The sequence below is a fragment of the Talpa occidentalis genome, unplaced genomic scaffold (genome assembly GCF_014898055.3).
Source record: "Talpa occidentalis isolate TD23 unplaced genomic scaffold, MPIMG_talOcc4v2.1 talOcc4.10, whole genome shotgun sequence".
Classification (NCBI taxonomy): domain Eukaryota; kingdom Metazoa; phylum Chordata; class Mammalia; order Eulipotyphla; family Talpidae; genus Talpa; species Talpa occidentalis.
This window is the reverse complement of record NW_023600993.1, coordinates 7,008,363-7,020,334: the sequence shown is the minus strand read 5'-3', so window position 1 is coordinate 7,020,334 and position 11,972 is coordinate 7,008,363. Positions and strand designations below refer to the sequence as shown.

The following is an 11,972-nucleotide window of genomic DNA, read 5'->3' as shown; positions in this document are numbered from 1 at the left end:
GGGAGCGGCGGGGACACAAGTCCGGGGCGGGGCGCGGGGCGGGGGGCGCGCGCAGGAGGCCCGGGGGGCGCGGGGCGGCGGGACCCCCGCGGGCGGCCGGGCCGGGGGCGGGGCGCGGGCGCCGGGGGCGGGGCGCGGCGGGCGGGCGGGGCGGGGCGCGAGGGCGTGTCCGCCGCGGAGCCGCCCCCGCCCCGCCCCCGGGTGGCGCGCTCGCCGGAGCGGGGCCGGGGCGCCGGGCCGGGGGCGGCTGGCGCGGGCAGGAAGCGCCTCGCGGCCGGGGCCCGCCCCCCGCCTCCTGCCGCCTCCGGGCTCCCGGCTCCCGGCCGCGCCGCGCCCCATGCACTCGCCGCGCCGCGCAGCCCGCGCACGCCCGGATGGCTCGTCGCGCCGCGGGCGGCGCCCCCCTCCGCGCCCGGGCCGCCGCGCCCGGCCCCCCGCCGCCGCGCGCGCCAGGCCGGGCCCCGCCGCGGTGCCCCGCGCCGCCAACGCCGCTGCCGCCGCTGCTGCTGCTGCTGCTCCTGGGGCCGGCGCGCGCGGGCGCCCTGGAGATCCAGCGCCGCTTCCCCTCGCCCACGCCCACCAACAACTTCGCCCTGGACGGCGCGGCGGGCACCGTGTACCTGGCGGCCGTGAACCGCCTGTACCAGCTGTCGGGCGCCAACCTGAGCCTGGAGGCCGAGGCGGCCGTGGGGCCGGTGGCCGACAGCCCGCTGTGCCACGCCCCGCAGCTGCCCCAGGCCTCGTGCGAGCACCCGCGGCGCCTCACTGACAACTACAACAAGATCCTGCAGCTGGACCCCGCGCAGGGCCTGGTGGTCGCGTGCGGCTCCATCTACCAGGGCTTCTGCCAGCTGCGGCGCCGGGGCAACATCTCGGCCGTGGCCGTGCGCTTCCCGCCCGCCGCGCCGCCCGCCGAGCCGGTCACCGTGTTCCCCAGCATGCTGAACGTGGCGGCCAACCACCCCAACGCGTCCACCGTGGGGCTGGTGCTGCCGCCGGCCGCGGGCGCGGGGGGCAGCCGCCTGCTCGTGGGCGCCACGTACACGGGCTACGGCAGCGCCTTCTTCCCGCGCAACCGCAGCCTGGAGGACCACCGCTTCGAGAACACGCCCGAGATCGCCATCCGCTCCCTGGACGCGCGCGGCGACCTGGCCAAGCTCTTCACCTTCGACCTCAACCCCTCGGACGACAACATCCTCAAGATCAAGCAGGGCGCCAAGGAGCAGCACAAGCTGGGCTTCGTGCGCGCCTTCCTGCACCCGCCGGGCCCGCCGCCGGCCGCCCCGTCCTACGCGTACCTGGCGCTCAACAGCGAGGCGCGCGCGGGCGACAAGGAGAGCCAGGCGCGGAGCCTGCTGGCGCGCATCTGCCTGCCCCGCGGCGCGGGCGGCGACGCCAAGAAGCTCACCGAGTCCTACATCCAGCTGGGCTTGCAGTGCGCGGGCGGCGCGGGCCGCGGCGACCTCTACAGCCGCCTGGTGTCCGTCTTCCCGGCGCGCGAGCTGCTCTTCGCCGTCTTCGAGCGGCCCCAGGGGGCCCCCGCCGCCCGCTCGGCCCCGGCCGCGCTCTGCGCCTTCCGCTTCGCCGACGTGCAGGCCGCCATCCGCGCCGCGCGCACCGCCTGCTTCGTGGAGCCCGCGCCCGACGTGGTGGCCGTGCTGGACAGCGTGGTGCAGGGCACCGGGCCGGCCTGCGAGCGCAAGCGCAACATCCAGGTAGGCCCCGCGGCGGGCGCTGGAGGGGAGCCTGGGGGACGCGGGCGGGGCGAGCGCCGAGCGGCTCGGAGCTGTGGGCGCGCCGGGCCAGATGGGCGCACGCGGGCCCCGGGCGCGGACTCTGGGCAACAGGTGTGTTTGCAGGGATGCAGGTGTGCACGTGAGGACGCACGCGGCAGCCGGGATGGGGGCTCTGGCGCGGGGCTAGCTCAGGTGCAGTCATTCGGTGTGACTGAGGGGGGGAGCCACCCTAAAGGGCCGGGTTGCGACGGGCCCAGGTGAGGGCAGGAGAGAGCCGGAGGTGTTGGTGCAGCCCAGGTGTGCGCTGGGTTCTCCCGTGTGTGTTGCGCAGCCAGTGAGCGCGTCCCTTTATCAGAGGTGTGTTCCGGGAAGTGTTTGAGTGCATGAGACCACCGTTGGGCATTTAGCAGAGACGTGGAAGGTGTGCAGGTGCGAGGGTGCAAGGAGGGAGTGACAGGGGTGTGTGACCAGACTTTGTTACCCAGCTGGATCATGCAGGAATGGGGGGGGGGGAGGCAGCAGGGGTGTGTGGAGGAACAGGGTGGGCTGGTTTGCTGTGGACGTGTGTGACAGGTGTGGGGGAAACCGTAGGGACAACAGGGAGGCTGCCGGCTGGCAAACCAGAGTCTTCCTGGGGCCAATTTTTATTCGCTCATTCTGACCCTGGCGGAGCTCTTGGCACTTACCGGGCATAGGGCTGGGGGTGGACAGTAGTGCTGTGAGAGCACCCACTGGAGAACTCCTGAGTCTCACAACATCCCTCAGAGAGGGGCGCTATTCTGCCCCCACTTTATAGGTGAGAAGGCACAGAGAGGTTAGGTGAGTTGCTCAAGACGACACAGCAGGGAACTACTGGGGAGGTTGGATTTGAATCCAGGCTGGTGGTTTCATCTGTGTTCTTAAGGCCTGGAGACCTTCTTGCTGCCTGATAGCCGGGAACTGAGTAGCTGTTTCCAGGTGGGGGGAGGGAGCGGCAGGTGCTGTGGCGAGGAGAATGGAGAGAGGTGGGCAGCACCCACTGCAGTAGGCAGGAGAGGGTCCTGAGGGCGACATCTTGAGGGGATGCCAGTTGGGTGCAAATGGGACCCAGGTATCTGACGCTGATTTGGCCATAGCGAGGGGTTAGGTGGGGGGATCAGTGTGTGTGTGGACCTCGGGGCCATGTCACAGGTGTGGAAGGGAACTTTGTGCAGCTCTCCTCAAGGAAACCCCCCCCCCCAGTCACTTCTTCAGGCAGCCTCGAGTGGTGAGACCCCCACGCCCATCACCCCTGACTAAGCCTAGAGAGTCCATTTGAACCCCAGACTTCCCCACTTCCCCAGGAAGCCTCAGTTCTCCCTCAGCAAAATGCCGAATCAGCTTCCCCCCTTGGGTCAGCTCCCCAGGCCCGGCCCCACCCCTCCCGTGGACCTGGGGCTGTGGCAAGAATCTCGGGAGATTAATTATTCCCCTGTGGGTGTCCCCAACACTGGGGCTTTGAGAAAACGCAGATTCCTTGCCCTGCAGTCGGGCTCCCACGCCTGCGGCCTCCCTGAAAATAAAGGTCAAGGTGGGTGAGACGGACCCGGAGAGGGGCTCTGCCGCCCACAGGGCTGTGCGCACCCCGGCCCAGCACAGCTGAGACAGCCACTTCCCCCATGACAGGGCAGGGGTGGGGCCTCAGGACTAAAGGAGGTGAGTGGGGTGTGAACCCTGCTGCAATGAAGGGCAGACCCTGCCTGGGGTAGGGCTGAAGTTGGGCCACTCCCTCCCCCAACTCCGCCCTGACTTTCCTGGGCCTTTCCAGGCCCTGGTGGGTTGATCCATGGGATTCCTCAGGCCACAGCTCCCCCTCCCCCTGTCCTCTGGCAAGAATCGTCCTGGTTCCCACGGTCCCTGTCGTCCCCAGCCTGGCCCCTGCAGTGACTCACTCCGCTGAAGGGGGCTGGGACTGCCCTCCCTTAGGGGGCAGGGCTGCTCCAGGGACACAGCCCCAGGGACAGATAGGGTGGCCAAGGGCCTCCTCCCTACCCCAGGCCAGAAGGCGAGCTGGCCCTCCTCGGCCACCCTACCTGTGCCTTCCACACCCTCTCCCCTTCCCCCAGCCGCACTGTGGGCACAGGCAGTGCCTGCACATCTGGAGGCAGTGCCATCTCCAGATGTGTCCAAGGCCCCGCAGGCCGGGGTGGGCAGGGGCAGAATGAACAGAGTGATCGTTTATCTTGGTCTGGACTGTGTCTCCCCAGTTATAGCCCAGGCATTTGGACTTTGTACCCGGGGTTCAAATCCTACTCTGTCCCTTCCCAGCTGTGTGACCTTGGCAAGTGTCCTAACCTCTCAGAGCCTCAGTTTCCTGATCTGTAAAGTGGAAACAACAGAAGCGCATCTCTAAGGATTGTTTGAAGGACTGAATGAATTGTGGTAAAGCACTTAGGACCTGGGATTTAGTAAGCACCTGGCAGATGCCACCTGTTTTGTTGTTGTCATTCCCCCGGGGGACATTATGGCACAGGTCTGCGCTTGATCCTGGGCAGCAAACAGCGACCTACTTTGGCTTGTTGTCCAGCAGTAAAGACCCCATCACCTCCCGGCTGTAGCCCCGGATGGAGGTCTCAGTAAACATTTCCAAAGCCCCGACTGTGCCTGGCCCTGTGGGGTGTACTTGCTTCTGCTCTCGTGGGCCACGCAGGCCAGCAGAGGACAGACGTGCAGCCACGCACACGCCACACAGGGCACCAAGCGCCGTGATGGGAGGCCCTGGGCAGAGGTGCCCCGAAAAGGGGCATCCCCGGGGGAAGTGATAGCCAGGTGGAGGTGGAACTGGCAGAAGAAGGAAAGGGTCGGGGCTGGGGAGACAGCCTGTGCCAAGGCCTGGAGGGAGGACCCTGCAACTGGAGGCTGGGCATGTACAGGGGGCTCTGGGGGCAGCGGGTTTGCGCTGCAGGCAGGCCATATGGGGACGTAGACTTTATCCTGGGCATATGGGGAGCCATGTAGGGCATCAGCCAGATGACTGATCTGAGCGAGCACCTCAGTTTCCACCTCTGTAGAATAGGGATGATAAGCACCCCCTTAAAGACAGTCACAGGGTTGCGTGAGCTCATGCATGGAGAACTCTGAGCAGCATGCAGGCATATGTGGTTGTGGACACTGTTATTTGCAATATGATTCCAGGAAGTTCCTAGGTGACTGGTGAGGAGAGATGAGAGCCGGGAGGGTAGTGGGGAGGCTGATGCCCTCTTCCTGCAAGAGGTTCTCTCATTGGCTCATTTGCAAATACTTCTGGGCACTTACTGAGGGCAGGCCCTGTGGCAGGCAGGTGCTGGGGGAGCCACAGAGGCGGTGGTCAGGCCTTGTGTTGGGAGGGGGGGGTGGGTGATGGGCCTGATTTAAGGGTGTGGAGGGAAGCAGAGGGGTCAGGATCGATTGGGATGCTGGGATACAGCCCCAGAAGTAGGGGTGACAGGGAGGGGAAGGCCCAGAGCTGGTTCAGCTGTCAGGGTAGGGGGTGCAATGGGGAGCTTCTTGGGGAGAGGATGAGTTTCTTCTCTCAGTGACCCTGGACCCTGCCAGGAACCCCCCAAGCTGTTCACCGGTCCAGAGTCTTGGGGCTGTGAGGTCAGAGGCAAGGAACCTTCATCTCCCAGCTTTCGGAGGGCCCTGACTCTGTTCCTGATTGACTGGGGTGCATTTGGGGCTGTTGGACTATATGAGAGAAGTTGAGAGGAAATACCCTTCCGTGGCATGCAGCTAGGATCTCTTTCCTCAACTCTGGTTTGAGGTGAACATGGATTGAGAAGTTGCCACATCACCGGGGGAAACTGAGGCACAGGGCAAGGCAGAGTCTAACTTCCTTTGAATCTTACCCTCAGTCTTTGAATGACCATATTTGTATTTTTAAATCAAAAGAAAACCGACAGGCAAATGTCGATGCTGCATTTTCAAGGTGTCTTTTTATAGTAAAGGTGGAAAAAAACCCTCCGGCAGTTTTAAACTGGCATTCAGTGGGTGGGTGCGCGTCTCGAGAAGGCGTTTTCTGAACCAATTTAGGGGCTGCAGTGCTGGTGGGAGGTGGAGGGAGAGAGAGCTTGCAAGCTGGTCTTTACATTTGCGGTTGGGTTGGGGGCTGGGAGTGAGCTCCCCGTGGCCGAGGGTGAAGCAGAGACATCTGGTGGGACTTAGGACAGGGAGTTCCAGCGGGCTTGGCCGAGATGACCCTCCAGACCGCAGACAGACAGGGCGGGAAGCCCGGGTACCTGAGCTAACATCCAGTCCCCCTCCGCCCCCAGCTGTGCGACCCTGGCTGAGTCACTTACCCTCTCTGGGCCTCTCTGTAAAACAGGCCCAGTGTGACCGTCTGAGGATGTGGGCAGATTAAAATCTCACATGCAGTGCCCAGGAAGTGGCAGGTGGAGGTGTTAGTGTGGGGGTGGGGGGTGAAAATACACCCAAGAAAAGTGTGCTCAGCACGTGGAACAGCCAGCAGGGCAGGGGTGCTCAGAGGAGGGTGGGTCAGGCCCTTGGAGGAGACGGGACCAAACCAAGCCCTGGGAGGTGAGACCCAGAGGCCTGGGGAGGCCTGAGGGGTGTGCGGAGGGTGCGTGCCTGCTCAGCCCCGGGACTGGGCAGCAGCCGCTGAGTCCCATCTCTGAGCAGAGCTGCCCCTGGCCCTTCCCAGGCACAGTGCTCACAGCCCTCTGAGAGGCAGGAGGTGCTCGTTAGCCCCAGCGTGCCGAGGGGAAAGCTGAGGCCAGGGTCACGCAGCCGCTGAGTAGAGTGAAAGCCCATAGAGTGGCGGTCTGGTTCCAGAGTCCACTGACCACTGGTGTTAGCCATGAACCCTCAACTGAGGGGTCCTGCAGTTACCCCGTGCCGTGGAGATGAAGGCCCTTCTTGCAAAACCCCCTTCTGTGATGGTGGCTCCAGGCAGGCCCCAGTGGGAGCTGACCGTGACCCAGTTCCAGAATGCGGGGAGGCCAGCTGGTGCATCAGCAGAGGCCGGGCTGTAAGTGGGGGCAGTGCCGGGGTCTGCTGAGAAAGTGGGGAGCAGGGAAGCTCCTAGTGCTCTGCTGAGAAAGTGGGGAGCAGGGAAGCTCCTAGTGTCTGGACCCTGGCAGGAGCGAGCTCCGGACCCTTTGGGTATGTGAGTGAGGGGTGGGTCCTTTCGAAGGATGTCCTGGCACCTCTCTTCAGGACTGACCCCAGTACAGGGCCGTGCTGGCTACTGGGGCTGGGTGGGCCGCCACCTGCTCTCTGGCAGCTCCTCGCAGTCTGGTGCTGTTTGCCGGGAGGAGGGTCGGAGGGTCTGTGTTGGGCCTGGCTGGGCCAGTTAAGGCCCAGAGAGGTGAATGAGTGCCAGACCCTGGCGTTGGCTCCCTGGATTCAAATCCTGAATCTGTTTCCTCCTAACTGTGTCCCCCGCCCGTCTCTCGCCTCTGGGCCCCGTCTCCCCATCTGTGAAGTGCTCAGACAGAGCTGAGTGGCTGGGCGTCCGCTCCCGCAGACACCTTCGCTGTGAGTCCAGGGAGGGCAGGAAATGGGCCGGGGCCAGGCACTGTGTGTGTGGAAGGGCAGCACAAGGGGCCCCATCCCCTTCTTTGGCCTCAATTTCCAGAACGGCTCCCGTCAGCGCTGTTCTTTTGCTCCAGTGGTTGTTTCTGGGAGCCTCACTCCGTGGCAGGCACTTTGCAAGCGCTTTCCACATACCGGTGTCCCCACAGAGCGGAGGGTCCCTGTGGGAGCCTTTCTCAAGCCCGAATGGCCTAAAGCAGAGAAACAAATTGCCCTTCATTGACATGGAAAAATTTCGAGCATTTCCTGACCCCCAACATCACCTAGAGATCATACCAAATAACACACAGAACCTAGAGTTTACAAAGCGGGCACGAGGTGATAACTCCCCGGGCTGCAGAAAGCAGTTCCCAGGGTAGGAGCCTGGGGGGGCCCGCACTCGCTCTCGGGGTGCCGCTGCCTCCAGAACACTGCAGTTAAGCACTAGTCCCACTTTTGGTGAAAATCCTCTTTGGGTTTCTTTCAGTTAGCAAAAACACACCAAAGTATGTCTTTCATAAAAGCTAAGTGGCTTAATGCAGACTTTCAGAAAGTGGGGGCGACCCACACAGTGTACTTTTAAGTCGTCTTGAGACAGGGCGAGTGTTATTGCTATTCTGCAGAGGTGTGAGGCAACCACCTGGGGTCACAGGAGTGACCTGTGAGAGGAGGCGCAGAGCTGTGCCGTCCCCTCCACTCCCGGCTCCTCTCCCAAGCACGTGCAGAGGGGGCCATGAGGTCACAGTGGGAAGGGGTGAGCGGTCCATTCTCAAGGTAAAGAAACTGAGGCCAGGGAAGCTCTGGTCCTGCTGGGCTCTAGTGGGGACCACTGAGGGTGTCCTGATGCCGCTGCCCAGACCCAGGCCCCAGTGTGGGGTCCTTGTTCTTGGGTCTACAGCATCCCAGAGGCCCTCACGTCCAGGGAAGCATCTCCTGCCTGTCCTGGTTTCTGGAGAGGGTTCACTGGAGTGGAGTCTTAGAGGGGTTTCATCTTTGTTTTCTGATCCCATCCTGCAGGGACCCTCAGATGGTCAGGAAGGGATTCATGACAGAAGACAGCACCCCGAGCCACATGCTGGTTAGCCTCAGCTGAGGGAATCAGGGAAAGCTTCCTGGAGGAGGGGACATTAGCACAGGACTTTCATAGATGGGGCTGGGGAGGCGTTCCAGGCAGAGGACACACAGCGGCAAAGGCCTGGAGATGCAGTAGAACAGGGTTTGGGTGGCAGGCAGAGATGAGGCAGAGCGTGTGGGGTCTGAGGTGCAGGCCGAGGATCCGGACATGCTCCTGTGGTCCTTGGGAGGCCAGCAAGTCTTTGGCAGAAGAGCAAGACTTAGTAGATCTGTTTTGAGAAGGGACACCGTGGCTGCTGGCCCCCATCAGTCCTGCCAGGTGCTGGCAGGAGCAGGAGCCCCCACTGTGGCTGGACCAGGTGACTCCCGAGGGCCTCTCCAGCTCAGATGACGGTCTGGGCATTGCCATGGAAACCAACCAGCCCCACGTGGGGACAGGCCCGGAAAGTCTCCGGGCACCAGCTACATGGATTTGGACCCTGGCTACCCCAGAGCACAGTCACTTCTTTCCAAAGCCCAAGTTTGGGCCTGGACCGAACCCACCAGGCCGCCTGCTGGGCCTGCTCTCCTGCCGATGGTGGATTCCCCGCCCCCCATCTCCAGTCCTTCGAGCTTACCCCACCCAGTCCACCTCCTCCACCCTGAAACACGATAAATCACGCGCTGGAGGAGGGAGGAAGCTTGCAGCTCCATTACAGGCCCAGCGAGGCCCCAGTGGGGCGTTAATCATGTAACTCTCTGCTCTGATCGGTAAATAATGGGGTGGGGGGGGAGGCAGTGGGCAGAGGCCTTGAAGTGGGGGCCAGACTAGGGACTGGAGCTAAATGGAGATTGGCTGTCACCTCCAGCCCCTGCTCCTCTCAGGATTCCTCTGCTGTGTTTGGGTGACTGAGCTTTCTAGAAGTGATTGTCTCCTTGGGGGGCCTCAGTTTCTCCAGCTTGCAACCCAGGGTCTTTCCAGACCCAAGCAGCCCAACTACTGGCCGCCATCGGCCACGCCTGACAGCACAGTGGTGGGAAGGCCGGGGAACAGGGCCACGACTCTGGAGCCAGACTGCCCAGGTCAGCCGGGCTGGCTGACACCGGACAGGTCACTTCACCGCTCTGTGCCTTGGCTTCCCTTGCTGTAAACGGATTGCCTCATGAGGGCGTGGCGAGGGTTAAGTGAGGTAATGCCGGCAGAGGCCTCTGCACAAAGTTCACCGGTAGCTGCTTAAAACTGCCCTGTTGGGCGACTGTATTGTTAAAAGCTGCTCTGCTCCTGACCTGGGGGTGGGTCCCTGAGCTGGGATGTGGTCACCTAGGGAGGCCATGTGTCACTTCCATGTCTCCGGCGCATGGGACAGGGACCCGGCCAGAGATGTTTGCTGGGGGCCTGAGCCAGCCCTGTCCTCTCAGCTGCCCCCACCGGCCATTGTTCCAGGGCTCTGGGATGGAGGCCAGCACCCCCGGGGGACCAATGGGGGAGTACGTGCACCAGTCTCCAGGCCCTGCCAGTCCCAGGAGGAGAAGGCCCAGGGTGCCCGGGAGGGACAGGCAGCTGGGTTCTCAGCTTTCCTGGCTCAATCCCCTTCAGGGGAAGAAGCCCCGACAGAAACTTCCAGGATGAGGAGGGGCTGGAGTCGCAGCCCTCTGTCCCCCAGCCACCCGGCCCCTATCCGAGCTGGCAGGAGGGAAGGATTTTGGACAAGGAAGAGTCGCTGGCTGCCCAGCCTACACTGTGCTCCTCCGGGACCGGGGGGGAGGGCTGGAAATGGGGCCAGGCCGGGCCGGAATGAGAAACAGCTTGGAGAAGGGGGAGCTGGGTGTCTGGGGGGCCGCGTCCAGCTAACCAAACAACCGCAGTGGCTTGAGTCAGCAGCAGTGGCGGTGATTCCCAGGCTGCTGAGCGGGCCTGGGCAGGGGGGTGCTCCCCAGCCCCTTCCTGGGTGAGGGCGGGGGTGCTCCCCAGCCTCAGATCCTGGCTGGGAGAAGCCGTGGACCGGCTCATCCTGGGGGCTTCTCCGTCCTTGGGAGTCCCCTGGCCCTGGCCGGGGCCTGCCTGGCTGAGAACGTTGCTGACACCCTCATGCTGTGAGCAGAGCCCTTGCCGGTGGTGCTGTCATCGGTGGTGCTGTCATCGTCCTGTTTCACACATGAGGGGCTGAGGCTCAGAGGGGATGGGCATCCTGCAGTGAGCCAAGTAAGGAGCCGGGGACTCGGCTTCATCTGTGATGGGAGCGCGACAGACGTGTGCCCCGACGGCTGAGGCGCCTCTGCCTGGTGCCTCAGTCAGCCCAGGCCCTGGCCTCAGCCCGGCCGCCGTGTCTGACGTGGCGGCAGGGCCTGCTGTTTGTGGGCGGGTGGATGGACATCTCGTGCTCAGGGAGGCCTGGCGTGTTCACATGGCCCTTCCAGATGGTGCCCAGCTGGCCTGGATGACCTCAGTGCCCCCGGCTGGGTGACCCACTTCCTCCAGAGACAGCGTTGGGGAAACCGAGGCAGGCCTCTCTGAAGCCGTGTGTCTTGCTGTTGGCCGTTTTTTCTGCCTGCTTCAGCAGCTTGCGGGGAGCAGGAGGGCAGGTTATTACTGTGCTGTGTGTCCTGAGGAAGCCTCGGCCCGTCTCTGTGCCTTCCTTTCCTCAAAGCTGTTTTCGCTGACCCTTGTTTTCTGGCCCCGTAGCCCATCCCCTCCTCCCCCTCCAGGAAGCCAGCGTCTTGCTCACCCACCGGGAGGTGCTGGTATTTCCTTTCTGGGCAGCGGGAGGCTTCCTCCTTGGCTTAGAACTGTTGCCAGAGCTCCCCCTCCAGAGCACAGTCCATCCTGCCCTCCCAAGGCCAGCACACAGTAGGCCCTCAGGGTATACCCAGTGGTGCACCCAGTAGAGCCAGCAGCCTTGGTGGTCAGGGTGCAGGGGCTCCCCCACAGGGCTGGTGTGGGAGGGAGGGGCTTGGGTTGGGAGGCGCAGGTGTGGCTCCTGATCCTGTGCAGCTGGGCAACCTTGAGAACACTGCACCCTTTGACCTCAGAGCCTGCAGAGATGATGGGGAGAGGGATGGCGAGGCGTCAATGCGTTTCTTAACCTGGCTTGCAGGAAGAGTGCCCAGACCTGGCCGGAGACTCCCAAGGACTGTCCCTGTCAGGTCCCCATCACTTGCCCAGCTGGCCCTGCGGGCTTCCTCTCCTCCAGCCCTGTCTCCGGGCCTTCTCCTGGCCGATCTCGCCATTCAAGCTGAGGGAGAAGGGTTGTTGGTGGATGGGTGATGAGGAGGCCCCAGAGGGTCGGGTGGGGGTAGGGGTGGGGACAGGGCCTGGAGGATCCAGCAGCAAAGCAGGTTTACAGGGAGGGCACTGGGGAGCCACTGAAGGCTGTGGAGCTGTGGAGGTTATGACACCTGCTTTGCAGTTTTTCCTCTAAGCTTTTTGTTTTGGAATAATTTTGGATGTACAGGAAACTTACAAAGATAGTGCAGTGGCTCCTGTATCTTCTTCCCCAGCCTTCCCCAGTGCCGAGCCCTTCTGTTACCCTGGTACATTTGTCAAAACTAGAACCAAACTTGGTACTTTACTCTCAGCTAAACTCTAGACTTTACTCGCGTCCTTTTCCAAGATCTCCCATTGCATTTAGTGCTTTGCAGGTTTGAAAGCTTGGC

At 63.0% G+C, this 11,972-nt stretch overlaps 1 protein-coding gene across 1 annotated transcript in view; it reads left to right on the top strand.

The window, feature by feature from the left end:
* Nucleotides 1-203: 203 nt before the first annotated feature.
* Nucleotides 204-11,972, top strand: part of PLXND1 (plexin D1) — a 42,660-nt gene continuing 30,891 nt past the window's right edge. The window contains exon 1 of the mRNA XM_037523296.2: nt 204-1,715. Within this exon, the coding sequence (XP_037379193.1) occupies nt 375-1,715 (1,341 nt within the window). The 5' untranslated portion in view covers nt 204-374. The remainder of the gene's footprint in view (nt 1,716-11,972) is intronic.